The following is a 19,042-nucleotide window of genomic DNA, read 5'->3' as shown; positions in this document are numbered from 1 at the left end:
GCAAACTTATAGAAAGAAATTATCTTTGAAGACTAGCAAGCTTCTAATGATTTTGGATCTTTAAAATATCTCTGAAGTATCCCAGGACCCTATACCCAATTAATACCCAATAAATGGTTACTTAAAGAATAAATGAAGAGATAGCTCTTGGCCAGCTCTTAGTTTGGCAGTCAGAAGCATCATTCATGTCTATACCGTTCTTCCATATGACTGCGGTCCAAAAAAAAAAAAAAAATCAAATATAGCCATTATCCAACAGATATTCACTATTTCAGGCTATGACTTGAAAAGGGTGACCTCAGCTATCAAACTACCAATTATTTAATGAACTATCCCAAAAGTACAAAGATAGAAATATGTAAATGTAAACAAAAAAGTTGAAAAATGTTTCTAGATCAGCAAGTCATCATTTTTGGCATAATCCCCACTGGATCGATAACAAGGGACAGCAAATAACAGTGAAGGACATACTAGTTCACTACATTCTGTTCTTTAGAGGAATGGCTACACTTACAGTCTCCTGTCATGACCATGGGCGACTGCACACCTCATGAAATCCATCCACTTATTCTATCTCATCAACGTTCCTCAAAGTTACATCCATAATTGGACAAAATGTCAACTATTCCAAACAGCTCAGAATGCAGAGGGTTACAACTCACCCTGTTCTCAACAAAATCTACAATTTTCAAAGAACCTGAAATCACACTAGCCATTTGTTTTAACATTGGTAACTTACTATCTATTAACCAGGTTCCCCATTCTTTTGGAATGCAGGTGGTTTTTTAAAAACAAAAGTCTCATACCTATTTTCCTCATAGCCATTTTATATTTAGCCTTGTTAAACTTTATCTTATTTTTCCATTTTGTTGTATTTCCATAAGAAATATTTTATAAGCTAGTCATCATTTTGACTATTTACCTTTTCTGTCATTCACAAATGTAATCGTATTTCTTCCATGTCTTTATTCAAATCATTGATTTGTTAGGCTCAAGTCAAAACAGAAGCCTACAAGAACATTACAAGGGATCCCTGTACAGGCTAACATCTGTTTCAATAATTCATTCATTTTAATCATTCAAAATATTTATTAAGCACCTATTAAGAAACATTCACTGTATAAGGCATTCGGGATAGTTTTTAATAATATACTATTTCCAACCTCATGGTACTTACAGTGGTGTACAATCAAACATTTAAAGTATAAAAACCATTATAAGTAAAATGAGTGTCTATAGTTAAAGACGTAATCTGGTATGAGAAATCTATAAATTAATATTCTTTAATATGGTAGTTTATTCATCTGCAAATGTGCATTACAATCCTCTAGCTATATTTGCTCCTTTATTCCACAAGGGTATATGTAATGTAATCGCAAATGTTCTACTTAAATCAAGATATACTATATCTAGAATCATGCCTGGCACATAATAGACAGTTTTTTAAAAGTGTTAGGGACATTCTCCAGCAGTGTAAAACTTAAACTGGTTCCTTTCACTGAGATACACAAAAATTTTAAACATATTTAAATAACTTTTCACAATCTATTCTAGATTTCCGCCAGATTTAAAGACAGTAATTTACACCAGTGCTTACTTAATTAACACTAATTTATAGCAGTATTCTCAAACTTTAATGTACATACAAATCACATGGGGCTCTTGTTAAAACAAAGATTCTAATTTGATAAATCTGCAGAGAGCTCTAAGGTTCTGCAGTTCTAACAAGCTCCCAGGTGACACCAATGCTGCTGGTGACTGGAACATACAGTAAGTAGCAAGGGTTGGTAAAATTCACTTTTCCCCGTCTTTGACAATAGGATGTTTGTCGATCTTGTCTGACTTTCATTCTCCATGAGTTTTTAAAGATAAAGTATCTTAATTATAATTGTGATAACGCTGTTTTTAAAATTTCAGTACTCTGAGATAAACTTCTTCTTGACCTTGATTTATATAACTTAGCCTTGATTTATATAAACTATTGTTCTCTTGCTGTCTTCCTATCTACCATAAGTTTTGGGTCCCTTAATCGTTTTTTCATCCTTCCCAATTGATTGAAAGATATTCAACAAGTTAGTGGCAGCATCAGACTAAAAGCTAGGACTCTTGATTGCTGAGTTACAATAATAGTTCAACCAGAATTAAAGTCTGCGGTTTCCATATTTCCATCCTGTCACAGCCTACAGTGCCTTCTCTTCTAATTCTTACGTAATCAAAAGAACTTAGCATTTCCTTTGTTTGGTTATTTAAATACAACTTAGCAGGACACAGAACATATTTCTGCTTTGTTACTATTCTGTACTGAAAGCAAAAGAGAAAGACTAAGGAAAATTGTAAGAAAACCTAATAGTTGGTAACATTACTATGTTGTAAATATAATTTATATCACTGAATTCCTTAGAGGAAAAACAGTGTAAGGAGGGGATGGAGGAGGGGAATGATGACAGTAGACGCAGTTCAAGCAATGCTACCAAAAAACTTAAATGGGATTTTCCATTTAGAATACCTTTTTAAAATTTTTGATCATTTAAAGTAGATTTATTAACATAATTATTTTGTTTCGTTCCATTATAATTACATCCCCCAAGAAATACAAATTAACAGACTTATCCATTTCCAAAAAGCTTAAGATTGAGAAAAATTGTCTTAAATGAACTAGTTGTCACTTTCAGTACAGTCCCTAGCAAATAAATTTACAAGGAATAGCAAATAAAGATGAAAAGAAAGTATATCATTAAATGCTTTGGTTTAGGCTAAAGTTACCTTTAATTAAAACCGCCAATCACAATCCTAGGGGACTAGCACTTAGATTAAGAACAGGGGTAGCCCATTGCTAATCTAATGCCCTGGGCTTCCCCCGCCTCACTTCCCACTATCTAGGCCTAATACTCATTTTCCTTCTAAGTACCTGAGACTTTTTTTGTCCTAGTAATTTCCTTTGTCAGCTTCCTGTAGTTTGGGGCTAGGTTCTGCTTTCACCCTACTCTATTAACATCAACATAACTGGTGGCAGATGAAAAGTAGCAATCTCATACAGCCTTTTCAGAAGAGCATTCAGCTGGAAGCTCTGAGCCCCATGTTCTGCTCTCAGCAATGTCCACTGTGATCAGCTGTGTAGTCTTGGGTAACTCTTTGAAGCTACAGTTCACTTCAAAGGATTATTATTAGGAACAAGCAAGACAATGTGTAAGTGGCAAGGACTATGGGAGACAGTCAGTGTAGTATGAAGGCTTTGGAGACCAAAGACTCTGCCATACAATAGCTATATTACTTTGGGCAACCCTGTTGCTTTCTCTTCATTTACATAATGGGAATAACTTGTCTACCATGCCTGTCTCAGATTCTTTTGAAGACATTATTGAAGAAATTATAAAATGTCTGACACATAACAAGCTGTCAGTAAGTGATTTACCTAAATGCACTATACAAATTTAAGCCCTATAATTCCTTAGTAAAGATATAAAATTCTAACAATTCAGAAGTGGCTGGGGCAAAGAACTCAGGTATACTAACATTCTATTCTCCTTTAAGATTTATTGCTCTTTTTTCCCTCTTGTTTTTAAGGTGAAACCATTTGGTATATTAGATGAAATCATCATAGTGCACATTTAGAATATTATGAATTTAAGACTAAGAAATCACCAACACAAACCACACATTTGCAGTTTTCTGCAAGTGAATTTTTTTAAGTTTCAACATTAACATTTGTACTTTGCATGAAATTCTTTTAAGTAGCGTTACACTAGCCTATACAAAATTTGTTATTGACCTATTTGATATTTGTGTGCTTATGGAAATGGAAAAGGTTTTTAATCCCAAACCACCATCAGGACACAAGAGAAAGAGAGAGAGGAGAGAGAGAAAAAGAGAGAGGGAACACATAGTTGTGTTGAAAGTAAATCCAAGAAATCACAAGTAGCCTTAACATTACCATCCAGGAAAGTCTGTTCAAGATAATCAATGATCTGAGTGGCCTCACAAATTATGTTTTCCCCGTGGATAAGGACAGGCACTTCTCCAGTTGAGTTCAAACGCATAAACCAAGGCTCATTGTGCTCACTCAAGGGCAGACTTACATCATGTTCCTCGCACTTCAATGCCTTTTCAGCAATTACCAAGCGCACCTGGAAGAGTTCACACTGGTTACTACAACACACGTAAGCTTTCAATTAAATGACTTCCCTGGACACCGCTAAGCAGCCTTTCTGGGCTTCCCTGTGTTACTGACATTTTCAACAGTCGTTTTAACAATTCGTATTCCTGGAACTAACAAGTAAGTACAGAACAATATTCAACAAATTAAGAGAAGAACACAAAATAAGTAATGAAATGATTCTGACTGTATTCATTAAACAGTCACCCTCCTCATCACTACCACTTTCTCGGTGTCCTAAACCTGATTATGGGTCCTCCCCAGACAAGAACCTGACGTGTAGGTACATCAGCTTTTGCTGAAGACAGTGAATGCGAGAGAGCAAATGAAGAGATCGCAGATTATGAGGATGCACGAAGGCACCTCCCTCTGCCTCTCTCCGAAGGCCAGCAGGCAAGGCCTCCAGACCAAATACTGGAAATGATGCTTTTTTGTCGCATTTCGCGAGAGGCAGGGCCTGGGTCATAGCCATATAGGATCATCTCCGATCGATTCTCCCCGCTCCCCACCCAGGCGCGTCCCCGCCTGGAGGGAGCGCCTGCCCGGGGTCAGGACACTGGAGGCGGATTTCTAGGTGGACCGGCTTCCCTGGGCGGGACCTAGCAGGAGCTGTCCCAGTGCTGAAGCCCGATCCGCGCCACTCGCCGCCGCCAAGTCCTGTACCTTTTGAGAGCTGAAGGAATGCGTCCAGTGGTACAGAATGAGCTTAACCTCCGAGTCGGCCTTGCCTTCCGCCCTCAAGGGCGGGCTCCCTCTCTGCTCTTCCTGCCTCCCAGCCATCTTGGGATGCCCGAGCACGGGTGGGCCCAGCCTGTCCGCCCTGGGCTTCTCCCTCCCACACCGCCCCGCAAGGCGTTTCCGGGTTTTGAGCGGTGCCTGCCGGAAGGAGGGCGCGCGGCCCGCTGGGAAATGTAGTTTCGCCGGCGGCGGAGTCTGCGAAAACGCGGGGTCTGCGCCCGGAAAGCTCCTGGCAAGCCTGGGAGTGCAGCAGGGAGATGCAATTGAACGGATGTTTTTTGGGTTTTTTTTTTTAGAATTAAAAATCAAAAATATGAGACCCTGGTTATGAAGGGCAGTAAGGAAGAATGATGATAGCAAATTACTCTTCGGTTTGGAGGTTGCTCAGGTATAAAAGCAGCAATTTCCCAAGATATTGAGGGTTGCTCTTGGAGCCTGTTCCTTTGTTTGTCCGGTCGACAAACAAAGCAACAGGAAAAGGATCTATAAGTTTTCATTAGAAGATGCTACTATGACATTAGTGGACTAATTCCACAAATGTGACTAACTGCTATAGATTAGAGAATAGTCTTGTATAAACAGTAAGTACTTGATTTTGATAATTAAACTGTGCTTTGTAAAAGAAAAAAAAGGCCACTATGGAGTCATGCAAAAAAACTGTTTTTGTCATAAACAGCTAATAAACAATGGCGATATAAAATAGCCTAGTTGTTAAACACAAAAATTCTAGAACAGTACTGCCTAAGTTCATGTCCTGGTTTTTCCATTTTCGAAGTAAGAATAATAATTTTATTGTTTCCCTCATAAGATTTTTGTGAAAAATTAATAATAAAATGTTAAACACTCAGAACACCCTATCACGTTGTAGGCACTCAGTCTTAGTCACAGGTTCAGTTGCCTTATAAACATTCTGTTTATAACCACAGTCGGAATCATAATTTTATATTAGTCTAGTTATTATTGTATGTCTTTGAAAATTTGGCATCATATAGTAAGTTGATTTAAAAAATCTCTTTCAGTAGTATGTATAAATATGACCATAGAATACAGGCCTGTACAATTTATTTGGCAAATATTTATTGAGCACCTACAGTGTTCCAGACATTGTGCTGGCTCCTAGTAATATAAAGATGTGTGAGATCTAATATCTAACACTCAAGATATAATCTGGCGGTAGAGACGACCAAGGAAATAGACAATCACAATAAAGATGAGAACTGTCTTAGGGTGAACACAGAGTACTATGAGAAAGGAGGGGCAGGCAGCCAACCCAGGTCACAGAAGGGCCCCTGGAAAAGACAAAATCTCATGAGGTTCTTCCTTGCCTTTACAGTACTTCATTTGTTACTCTGTAATTCTTTCTTAATTTTTTAAGATTTCAAAATGTCTTTTATATCCTTCAGTTAATTCAAGTGTTATAGAAAAAGTGAATTCCTTGCCAAAATTGTTTTTATCAGTTCACACTTAAGAGTAAGAGGGGAAAGAGGAAAACTTTGAAATCGGACAGAGTGGGGTTTAAATTCTAGCTCTACCCTAACTTGAGCTTTCTTGAGCTTTGACTTCATTGTCTGTAAAAAATGGATACATAAAAATTATATACCTACCCAGATGGCTGTGGGAATTCAAGAAAGGATGTATATAAAGCACCTAGGGTATTGCCTGGAATGTAGCCATTGATAAAAACATATGTGCAAAAGCCCCTTCACTGACATTAGGAGGGCATCATATTACATTTCATCCTCTCTCTTTAGGTCTCAAAATTTTTACAACTACCCATATAATCCTCCTCTCCCGTTCCTCTTCAGAACTTCATTTTTTAATTATCCACCTGCAGATTCCTAGTTTTCTATTCCATTACTTTCAATAGCAAACACCACACTTACTTTTGCACCAACCTTAATACTAAATCATTCTAAATATTTGAAAAAATTCCAATACTCGTGATAAGCCATGTGTCACCTGCAGCTGAAAAAGTTCTGCCAATAAATCCCTGGTCCCTCAAACACTTAACACTTTTCTCCATCACATCCTGCCCACAGCAAAGCCATAGAAGAAACACTGAATGGCTTGATTACTTGGTGTTTAGTACAAAGCATTCATAGATCTCATTGGCAGTGTAAACATGCACAGAACTTCTGAAGGCAAATGTATCAATATGCTTCAAGAATCTTGAAAATGGGCATAACTTCTAACCTAGAAATTCCTCTATTTGAAATTTAAGGAAATAATTCTGACAAATTCTGACAGTTGATCCTCCCTATTTTCCCCTTCTTCCATGGTAATAGAAATTTTAGCTGAGCACATGACTGCTGAGAATAAAGACTGTATTTCCCAGGCTCTATTGCAGCAAAACATGGTCTCCTGACTATCTTCTAACAAGGGGAAAGTCATGGATATGCCACAGGGCAAGTTCTGGGAATCTTTCTTAAAGAGACAATTAGCCCTGTGCCTCTTCTTCATCCCATCCTCCATCCTGCTTCAGAGAGGATGGATTCTGACCTGGACCATGAAGAATGGGGCCACGCCTTAGGAACAGCTGGGCCATGAACTTGGGGAAATTTGAGCTTCTAAAGACACTGAGGAGCAGAACCCACACCAACTTGAGTCTGCAAACCTCCAAACTTTTACTTGAAAAGGAAAAAAAGGATCTTGTGTAAGGCACTGCTATTTGATGCTTTCTGGATGATATTGTCTTAACCTATCCTCATTAATACATCAATCTTGTAAAATACAGGTGGCTTTTATTTCTTTATGCTTCTGTATACTCTAATTGTTCTATAATGAATGTGTGTTGCTTTTACCTGTTAAAGGTGTGAACACTAAAAGAATATCATTAAATAGATGACACAAGGAAAAATGTGTGTTTGTTTTATCACAACAGAACTGCTATATCTACTTCCAATGATCTATAATCACTTCGTTCCCATCCCAATAAAAGCCACTGTTGGTAATATAAAAACCTTGTTATCCTTTCACATGTTTTTCAGAGCTCCTACTACACGGTGTATTCTGTGTCTATGGTTTTTGTAGATCATAGATATGATTATTGTGGGCTCCTTGAGGACAGGAGCCAGGTCCAGGTGAATTTGTTTTCAATATACATTTTTTGAGCCCTAAGGGCTTGATAGAGAAGATACAGAGTTCAAAGTCAGTCACAGTCACTGGCCTTAGGGAAATCAAGTGTGAAGGCAGAGAAATGAGATCCCAACACGGTGTGGTACTTGCTGTGACATCTAGAAAGTTATAGTAGGAATATAAAGAAAGGCACCTAACACAGATAGGCTTCCCAGAAGAGGTGATAATCTTTACCATAACTAGTACCATACTAACACAATTACCATTATATCCAGGGTGGTGCCCCCACTGGCTCATGATAGCTGATTGTTAAATTTTCAGGAATTTGCAAAGTGGATGTTCAACTCAGCTATTCGTCAAAATTAAATCAAACTGAGTTGCATTTAAATGAATTATTTTCGCCAGGCACGGTAGCTCACGCCTGTAATCCCAGCACTTCGGGAGGCTGAGGCAGGCGGATCATGAGGTCAGGAGATCAAGACCATCCTGGCTAACACGGTGAAACCCCGTCTCTACTAAAAATACAAAAAATTAGCCAGGCGTGGTGGCGGGTGCCTGTAGTCCCAGCTACTCGGGAGGCTGAGGCAGGAGAATGGTGTGAACCCGGGAGGCGGAGCTTGCAGTGAGCCAAGATGGCGCCATTGCACTCCAGCCTGGGCGACAGACTCCATCTCAAAAATAAATAAATAAATAAATAATTTAAAAAATAAAACTAGCAAATATTTAAAACTCATCACTTACGAATTATGTGTATTATTATCTATACTCCTGAGTTTATTTGTGTCTATCATATCCATACAAGGCAAATAGCATATAACGATGTGCTACTTGTGTATCTCTTCCTCTCTGTTCAGTGATGTCATGTTAGTGACTTGAAATTGGCCATGGTAGAACTATTTACAGAAATCAGTAAATGCTATCATGTTTAAGTTTTTCCCACAAAGTTGGTTGTTAAATATTTACAAGTATACCATCGAATGTATCTATCTTATTTAGTATTTAATAAATTGTTTTGATGAGGAGAAAGAGAACCCTGGGTAAATTTGTGAATGAGTAAATTTGCATACTAATTTGCTTTCGGTACCTTTTCCTTTCCTAATCAGCTTTTGCTTCCTTCTCCATTTCTGAGACACCCACTATGCTTATTATTTTTTCATTTTCTTCACTATCCTTAGGAAGAACATAGATATGCACAGGTCAATCTGCCCACTATCAAACACTGAGCACTTTCTCTAGCACATCTTCCCAGCAGCAAAACCATGAACTAGTAAACACTGAATGAACTGATGACTGCACTGATGTTCAATATTAATACTTTATAAACAAAAGGTATAAAGTAGAACATCTGCATCTAAAGATCACAAACGGCTTTCTTACAATCTCATTTGATCTTCATGATAGCCTGTGAGGTAGCTACCAACTCTAAATTAGAAGAGCTTCCACTACAGTTATAGCTGAAAAAATAAGGTTTAGTAAGTGAAAGACTAGTCCAATATCCCGGAGCCAGTTCAGGTGACAGAACTACATCTCAGACACACATTTTCTGATTACTAGTCAAATATTAGCTTCTACTACACTATGCTAGCCTTAAACCAGAGAAAGAGTTGTGGACCTGCAAGCTTTAACCAGCCTGAGGTGGACTCCGGAGAAAAATACAGCCACCTTATTGAAAATGAGTTCATGCAGATGGATATTGTTCCATTAGAGTCCTTGTCAAACTGCTGTATTATTAAACTACTGTCTATATGTCTTTCTGGTGCATCAGATTCTGAGCCTCTGAAGGGCAAAGATCCAATATTATTCATTTTAGTGTCACCAGGAACCCAGAACAGTGCTTGGTACATAAAAGATGAACCCAAACTGCTTATTAATTAATGGAGGAAAATAGCAGGTAACCACTACCAACAACAAATAACAAATAAAATAATAATAAATTCTGACCTAATAGTCTACTGCTCTAGAAATTCTATATGTAAAAGTAATTTCATTTGATAAATTTTCCTATTTATAAATCTAGACTGTAGATCATGGCTCTGTAAACTGACTTTTTTTTTTTTTTTTTTTTTTTGAGACGGAGTCTTGCTCTGTCCCCCAGGCTGGAGTGCAATGGCGCGATCTCGGCTCACTGCAAGCTCCGCCTCCCGGGTTCACGCCATTCTCCTGCCTCAGCCTCCCGAGTAGCGGGGACTACAGGCGCCCGCCAACACGCCCCGCTAATTTATTGTATTTTTAGTAGAGATGGGGTTTCACCGTGTTAGCCAGGATGGTCTCGATCTCCTGATCTCCTGATCCGCCCGCCTCGGCCTCCCAAAGTGCTGGGATTATAGGCTTGAGCCACGCGCCCGGCCAACTGACTTTTATGTTAATATTTATTTCAAGTTCTTTCTTCATTTTGCCTATTTCTGAGTGAATGACGTTCACATGGATTTGATTGATGTTATAAAACAATGAATCATATAACTTCTGAGCCTGAGTCATCTTACCTACAAAATTATGATAAAAAATCTACCAGATATGCTGGCTACACAGATATATCCAATTTAGGAAAATTCCTCACGCTGGACACTTATGTTTTGTGCAATTTCTTGTATGTTTTTGCTTTATGCTTCAATAAAGTTTTACCTTATCCTATAGTACTGTTACAGCTGAGGTGCGTATACATTTATATAAGTTACTGTTATGTAAAAATCCTATTACTGACTTATCATATATATTTAGACAGGTATTAGATAATTCCTATATTTAAAAAAAAATGACAACTAAGCTAGAGGAACCTGACAAATTAGAACACTCAGGATTTCTGGGTTTTTCTCGTACTTTTCTGAATGGCCACAAGAGGTCTCTATGTTTTTAAGAATAACCAGTCCCCTGCTATCTTTCTTTCTTGACAAGTTAGAAAATAGAAATGGTGATACTCTCCAGAGAATAGATTTACCTAATTAAGCTAGTTCAAAACCAAATTTTCCAAAATTAAAAAAGATCTGTTTTTTGTTGTTGTTGTTGTTGTTTTTCTGAGACGGAGTCTTGCTCTGTCGCCCAGAGCTAGAGTGCAACGATGTGATCTTGGCTCACAGCAACCTCTGCCTCCTGGGTTCAAGCAATTCCCCTGCCTCAGCCTCCCGAGTAGCTGAGATTACAGGTGCGTCCCACTCGGTCTGGCTAATTTTTGTATTTTTAGTAAAGACGGGGTTTACCATGTTGACCAAGCTAGTCTCAAACTCCTGACCTCGTGATCTACCCGCCTCCGCCTCCCAAAGTGCTAGGATTACAGGCGTGAGCTACCACACTCAGCCATTTAAAAAAGATCTTTTATACCTGTAGAAAAAACATTGAATTGTCTCCACTTTCTCCTGACAGTAGCAATGTTAATACTATTAATAAACACCCAGAAACTACTTTGTCTGCTCAGCCTTGACCCATGCCAGTAATCTGATCCATGTGAATTACATAAGATTTTTAATTGGGATACACATAAGAATAAAGGGCGGGGGAGGGGGTGTTCACCCACATAGACACAGGCTTAAGAAAGCAAGCATACTGCGTGTGGCCAAGACATACTAGAACCACAGCACACTGTGGACAGGTGCTCAGTGATCAAGGTTCAGTGCCATGACAAAGGTATACTGTGTCAAAGGGGCTCTGTGATCAATATGCTGGGAACAATGCGTTGGGGACCAAGAAGCACTGTGCCCCCCCCCCCCGCCAAAAAAAGGGAGTCCTTATTTTAAAAATTTTTTCGAGAATTTTTATCTTGAATGTGAACAATTCTTGTTAGCTGATATTCTCAAGTGTCCATAAAATTCTAAATATTATCTCATTAAATGAGATAAAAAGATGGTTCATCAAGTACATTGATTTGATAAAGAACTGTGATGGTTCTGGCTAGTTTACTAGAGTTCCAATCAACTTGACTCCTGTACTGTATTTGATTTATTGCAGTGGTTCAAAAAGTATGGGCCCCTGACAAGCAGTGTAAAATTACCTAACTTCTTAGAAACGCACATTCTACTGAATCAGAAACTCTGGGGGTGGAGCCTAGAAATCTGTTTTAACAAGCCCTCCAGGTTTTTCTCATGCAGGTAAAATTTACAAACTATCAATTTAGTGTATAATTGATGAACTGTCTCAATTCTCAATCCCTAGTTTTCCCTCATCTGTAAAATTTTCAGAGCAGAATAGCGAGAGTCTAAAAGAAAAGGATAAATAACTTGAAACAACCTCCACAAAATGATCTGGTAAAACCTCATGGTGTCAAGCCACCAGTTAGAGGTCCCAGGTTCATGGTGCTAAGATTCCACCACCTTCCCCTCAAAAACCATAGATTACCCTCTGAGGGCTTCTAAGCAAAAGCCTCAACAACCTTAGAATAGAGCAGACTTGATTTTGAAACTCTAAAATGTTTTCTGTCTTTCAATGCATCCCAGAACAAATAATCATATTTAATAACAAGTGCAACTCATTAAGTCAGGACACCTTTGCTTTGAGGTTACTGTAGACTTATGATAGTTTAATATTCTAGTTTCCCAAAGAATGGCTAATAATGTTAATGATGCGCTAAGTTCTTTTAATAGAAAATTCGCTTTAAGTGAAAATTCACTTTTCTTGTGAAAAATATTTGACATATCTATCTATGCCCTTTCATCCATCTCTTCTGTGGTGAACGGTGTACATATTCAGAATAAGCACATGAATATAGACCAATCAAAGATGCATTTGCACCATGTGGTTGCTAATATTTCTTAGAGTGTTTTCTGTGTGCCAGGAAATGTTTTAAGGGCTTTATATGTATATTGTACTTAACACTTGCAAAATCCCTTAAAGCAGGGAGAAATATCATCCCTGTTTTACTGATGAGGATACTGAGGAACAAAACTTTTCCCAAACTCACACTGTTCATGTCAAAATTGGGACTCAAACCCAACAGTCTGGTCCAGAGATTGTGTTCTTACCACTACACGATCTGGCCTTACTATATGAGGCACAATCACAGTCACCAGTTTGATTGCACTAGTCCTACATATAAATATCACCTATTCCTTAAGTCACTAATTATTTTACCTTAGGAAATTTTTGCCCAAGATTGTTTTGAGTTCATAGAAAAAAACTGGGAGAAACAGGGTAGAGAGAATATCCTGCTAAAAGTAAACCAACACTTATTACAAATTTGTCCCAACATTGCTCTAATAATATCTAATCTCCTTCTAAAAGCTTACAAAGTGCCTTTGTAAACAGTACTCATTTGATTTTTCCAACAACCCTTCCAGTAGAAATAAGAAATTAGCACTGAGGTGTGACGTTCACTGCCTCACTAATAATCAGTAGAGCTGGAACTAAAACCCAACGCTTCTAGCTGCAGACTCACCGCACGCTCTAATCATTTCCCACAGCCTCGGTGTGGCCTCCCACTTGCCTCGGCTTGTATGCAGGACCAACTCTAGAGCCCTCTCTTTACCTGTTGGCAACACAGCCTGACTTCAGTTCAGTTTCTTGGCTTTTGGACACGTTCATTGGGTCATGGAACCTTCTCAGTGTATGAGGGCAATGGCTTCACCATGTAATTTCTCCACTGTAACATAGCATTACCCTTCACTCCAGAATATGGAGTTGTAGTTGACAGCTCAAAATCTAAAGCCAGAACTGGATTCAAATCGGGCTTCACTGCTCACCAGCTATGTGATCATGGGCACGGCTTCCTCATCTATAATCCAGGTAAAGTAATTACACCAACTTTATTGGGATATTTTGAGGATTCATTGTGATTTTTAACATGTTAACTATTTAACACAATTTTAGCACATGGCACATAAGAAGTATAATAGATAATAATGATAGAATGGTAAAAATAACTGATTTTTTTTAATACTCTGGGTAAATGTCAGCTAATAATATGTTCTCCAGTGTATCCTGCTAGATTGGCTGCACTTTGTAACTTCGTTTTTGGCAACTCTCTCTAATGGTTTACAATGAATTTTAGGTATTTATACTTCAAAAATTCATGTTAAATAATCACTACTAGCTGGAAATTACAGTTGATAAAAGAAAGAAATAACAAATAATAAAAATTCTTAAATACTACTAGTATTTCCACAGATTCTTTTCTTGACTTCATGCTATGCCTGTTGAAAATCATTAAAAGAGCATCTCAATGGTTATATTAATATTCTGCAAAAATCACTTATAGTATGATGGTAAGAAAAATCTAGGAGAAAAAAGGAGGCACTTCCCACTGTCATCTAATATTTGAATAAAACTAATAATATCACAAACATTTGTCTTATTAAGAATAATTGAGATATATTTATAAATGCAACTATAAAAGCCTGTAGGATATGTTAGACACAATCTTAGAAACGCACACTGCACAGAGGATACTTAATGCTTAGGTTTGAAATTGCAGCTTTTAATTAGTTATATTTCCTAAAGTTAAGTGCTTTCTTACTAATTTAAAATGTGTTTGTGTACATTTTAACTATCCTCTCAGTGGAGAGTGCCTTTTTCTTGCTATTTCCCAATAAATGATTCAAGTAGTCTTCCTGGACATCTTATTTTATCATTCTCTTTTCATATTTAAAGGAATCTTTCCAGAGACTTAAGATCATTTGGAATATAGCTTTGTCATTCAAATTAGAGTATTTAAGAATACACTGGAATTTATTTTTCAAACGTCCTTGCTGTTGTGTTCTTTTCATCACTAAATAATACATAGAAAAGTTAATTTATGTCTGCATTGTCTCTGGCTACGTGAGAAACATGGCATAAAAACTCAGAGACATAAGCTTTAAAGAAAGAAAATGCTAATGTTGCAAAGGTTTCTCTAAGTAAGATTTCGCTTTGTAACTGTATAAATAGGGCAAGTTAAAGTTCTGGGCAGCAGCAGACAATGAACAGCAATAATCATTTATGTTCCTTTGGCACCAGCTTCAACAAACTGGCATGATTTTTTTTTTCTTAACCACCCGTTACCAAGGACAGTGACAGCACAAATATGAGAATGATTACAGTACTATAAAAACATATTTCACTTACCTTATTTGTCTTAATAAGATCCTAAAGAAGCATAAGATAACAGTGACAATAAAATATAGTACTGAATTTTACAGAGACACCAAAGTGTAAAACAACATTGGCTTTCACTTCTTAAGTACTATATTTTTCAAATAAAAGTAATATTGCAATCCATAGAGAAAAGATCAATTTAAATCCTCAGTATGTAATTGAAACAAATGAAAGCACGGAGTTGAGTCTGTGGTTACCAAAGTCCCATGAGAGAAAAGGGTTATGTGGCCAAAGTGAACCTGCTTCCAGGGACTCCCTGCGGGGACAGGTTGGAAAAGTCGGTGAACCGCAAAGATCGCAGAGAGGAAAAGCTTCGCTTTATGCAACTGCATCATTTTAGAGCAGGGATGTTTAACAGAAAAAGGGAAATTGGTCAAATTCAGGTGATGCCTTGGTTTCCAAAGCACATATGAAGAATCAGCTACGTATGTCAGTTTGAAAACCATTCAGCTTAAGAGACTTCTGCTGTATGGAAGTTATGACAATGCATAAGCCCCATCCTGCCAGTTTCAAGTGGCAAAAGAAGATGGTAAAACCACAACTCCCCAGAGATATGGACATTTAATATATGAAATTGGAATATATATGAAAATAGAGAGATGAATTTGCGGCATCTAGAGCCTTAATGGCTAGAACCCACTGGCTTGGTCTGGAAGGGAAGCCTTGATGAGTTTTGAAGTAAGGGAGATGTTCCTTCCTGTTAGACTTCCCAGAGCAAAGGTGCTGATTCTGTGCAAAGAAGTCGCTGAAATCTGATGGGCCCTCTTTAAATAACTGATGACCAATGAGAGCCCTCTTTTTTACCTTCCTGATTACGCTTGGGCCTTGATGGCAGTGGCAGCTGCAGACAACAGCAAGTTCTCAGGCAGACATGCAGGGAAGTTCTCAGCTCCGCTCTCAAGAGCCCTGAGCCAGCTGTCCTGAAAGCTGATTTAGAATGTCCTCCCCTGTGGCCAAGAGGGTGCCAAGCCCCTTCTAGCTCTGAGTTGGGGTCTAGACCCTATGCCCTGTTTCTTTCTGTGCTAAGTCACAGCTCTGAAATCAGCACCAACTTTTGTACATGTTCCTTCCAAAGCCCTGAGCCACCCCCTTGTAGCAGTGGGCCTGCTGGGTGCCGTAAATGTGATCCTGTCTGTCGTTTTAGCCTCAGCAGAAGAGCGACATGACCATATTTATTGCTGTTGCTATTCTGGGGGGTGGATGACGTTTTTCTCCCCTTGTGGCTGAGCCCTGCCCGTTCATCTTTCACCACTCCCTCCAAGTCTACAAGACTAAAACCAGTGATACAAATAGATTCTATCAGGAGGAAAGTTAAAATGAGAAGTTCTTAGGCATTTCCAAATCTATCTGCTGTATGTCATCAAAAGCTTCAAAATCTGTTGACCTACATTTTAAACGTGTACTGTTAGCATCCCACTAGTACCATAAACAGCTATTGGTGGTAACCTTGTTAAGGAAAGAAAAGATGGATAAAGGGTAGGGGGGAGTGGGGGGTGAAAAAAACAGCTTGACTGATAAGCGCAGCTTAGAAATTTGGCAAATATTGGCCTTTTCACTGCTGAGTGTTGGGAGTGTCCAAGTGTTGCCAGAACACTTGAAGATTTTCTACTTGCCTGTGTGTGAGCTCAGTCTCTCCACTCTTCCTAAGACACTCCTCTTTTGTGACGTGAAAGAAACTAAATGACAAGCCACCAAAACTCCAATTAAGGATAAAATGATACAAGGCACAGGTGACGCTCCTGGGAAGTAACTATATACAGGTTTTCTAAATGAAGGACTTAGATACATAAATAACTAATTACAACATGCATTACATGATGCACCAAAAGAGAGGGATTCTTCCTGCCTTTCGGGGTTGTAAAAAGGAAAGGAAGAAAGAAAAACAACAAATGAGACTGATTTTGACTCCCTCCGTGTTTGTATGCACCTAGTTCATCATATGCATGTGTCAAAAATGACTGTTCAGATTCTTTGTGCTCTTCTGCAAATTTGGTTTAAAATATAGACAGAAGCAGAAAAGTATAGAGGAGGCTGCAGGTTGCAGAGGTGATGAGCATGGGCTGTGGGTGTAGAGCCCTGCTTGGCCACAGCCCAGGTGTGGAAGTGCTTGAAGACTCCATTTCTTCTGTAAAATTAAGGTCATAAGAGTAGCCACCTTCTAGGCTTGTTGTCAGAATTAAATGAGAGAAATCCCTGAAAAAGCAGTTAGAAAAATCAAAAGGCTGAGAACAAGAGCCTTGTTTGCATTTTAGTGCAGGGACATTTAACCTCGCTCTAGCAAGTTTCCTTCGGATCCATTGTAGTTCATGTTCAACCTGTCTGTTCAGTCTTAAAATGACAATACACAGGAGTTGTGCTCCAGATTCCGATGTTTCTGGCTGTCTGCCGGGGAAATACCTTTTCAACATTCAGGGTATTATTTAAAGTGCACTATCAGCTGAAGGCTCAGCTAATTTTCTGAGACTGAGAAGTCCATAAACTATAGAATTATTTAAATAATAGCCTTAGAACAGGACCTGGTTCTCAGTGCCAAGAAAGTGATACATATATGTAAATATATATATAATCTTACAATAAATAAATATATATATCACATATATGGCTTTTCTGCACTGATGTGTTTTTTACTTTCTTCCCTCTTTTCAGTTGCATATTTCTGCACAATTACATCACAGATGTGTACAAATGAAGCCATCTTATTTCTCTAGGACCAAAATTAGTAATTCTAAAGATTCATTTCTACTAATGGTGGAAAAACTCTTCATTTTGTCCCTTTCAGGGAAACTTGGCTACCTCTAGTATAATATAATCCTTTTTAGGGTAAATATTCAGTCACCCTTCTCTGTCCCTCTGGTGATGGGAGGAAGGGTGGAGAACGGATCTAGTTTTCGGGTGGCTGGGTATCCTCTTACCTCAAGGGAGGGGCATCTGGTTTAAGAAACATCCTCTTGTCCTCACTGGCCTACCTTGAAGTGTCTTTTCCACCATCTTTGGCACTTGACCTCTGGCCTTGCTGCATCTGCTGAAAGATTCATATCTGAGGTCACTCATGGTCAAGCCTCCTAGCACAGTCAGCGTGTGGGTGGCCACTCCTCCTCCCTAAGGCTGACTCAACCTTGGCTCTAACTGATCCTGTGAAATACAGCCATGTCTTCCATCCAGCCTGTCCCTTTGTGATGCACACCCAAAGCCTCACCTCTCACTACACCACAGCAACCCACCGGCAGCCCACCAGCTTGCAACTCTTACCTAGGTTAGGCCAGAAGAACTCATCTCCAGTTTCTTCCAAACTTCAATTCATGACCCAGAGGACCTACAGAGGCTTGTTGTAGCCACAGCGTCATAGGAAACAGACTTTGAGATTTGCTTACAGAAGGTTTATTCTCAAGAGTTCTCCATACAACATCCATAGAAGTGAGGAGAGCTGGGTTGAGCAGAGAGAAGTTAGAGCTGCCACATAGTTGCAAAGAAGCTGACTGTACAGGTAACTGGAGCTGGGACAGCTTTTGTGAGTTGTTCCAATTGAAGCAAGGGAGCCAGACCTTTATTTCCCCAACAGTCTATCAGTTATTCGATGTGGGCTGCCCCCTGCGAGTTCGCACGGCCTCTCACTAGGAGGCCCTCTTTGGCTAAGGGCAATTCTGGGAGAAGGACTCAGTCACAGGCATCAGCTGCCAACACTCACATCAACTGAGCAACTGAATGCTGGATCCCCGAAGTGTGTCTGTGCAGCACTACAGGGTCCACTACAGGGCTATCTCAGGCTCTGCCTAAATACCCAAAACCAACCCCTCTATCCTACAGTGGCTGTCCTGAGTTGGTTCTGAATATTTGATGAGGCTGCTGCCACACCTTCTCCTAAGACATCTGTCTCAGGAGGAAGTCTCATTTGAGACACTTGTGCCCTCAGATACTCAAATCTGGAAACTTCTATCCCCACTTCCTCTTGCAGACCTCTCCAAAGTGCTCTGATATCATGTCCTACATCCTCTCTCATCTATGTTTCACAGTCAAAATCCT

General features: G+C 39.0%; 1 protein-coding gene across 7 annotated transcripts in view; it reads right to left on the bottom strand.

Moving 5' to 3' along the window:
* Positions 1 to 19,042, bottom strand: part of GDAP1 (ganglioside induced differentiation associated protein 1) — a 161,789-nt gene that overhangs the window by 126,982 nt on the left and 15,765 nt on the right. The window contains exons 1-2 of one of the 7 annotated variants that reach the window (XM_055286552.2): positions 4,817 to 5,007; positions 3,932 to 4,124 (exon numbers count right to left, since the gene is read on the bottom strand). The exons of 2 other annotated variants lie outside the window; for them this stretch is intronic. In XM_055286552.2, the coding sequence (XP_055142527.1) occupies positions 3,932 to 4,124; positions 4,817 to 4,933 (310 nt within the window). In that variant the 5' untranslated portion in view covers positions 4,934 to 5,007. Of the gene's footprint in view, positions 1 to 3,931; positions 4,125 to 4,816; positions 5,008 to 19,042 lie in introns of those variants that run through there. 4 more of the 7 variants (XM_055286556.2, XM_055286554.2, XM_055286558.2 and 1 more) reach the window with 4 other exon arrangements.

The sequence above is a fragment of the Symphalangus syndactylus genome, chromosome 7 (assembly GCF_028878055.3).
Source record: "Symphalangus syndactylus isolate Jambi chromosome 7, NHGRI_mSymSyn1-v2.1_pri, whole genome shotgun sequence".
Classification (NCBI taxonomy): domain Eukaryota; kingdom Metazoa; phylum Chordata; class Mammalia; order Primates; family Hylobatidae; genus Symphalangus; species Symphalangus syndactylus.
The sequence above is the reverse complement of the archived record's forward strand: the minus strand, read 5'-3'. Positions and strand labels throughout refer to the sequence as shown.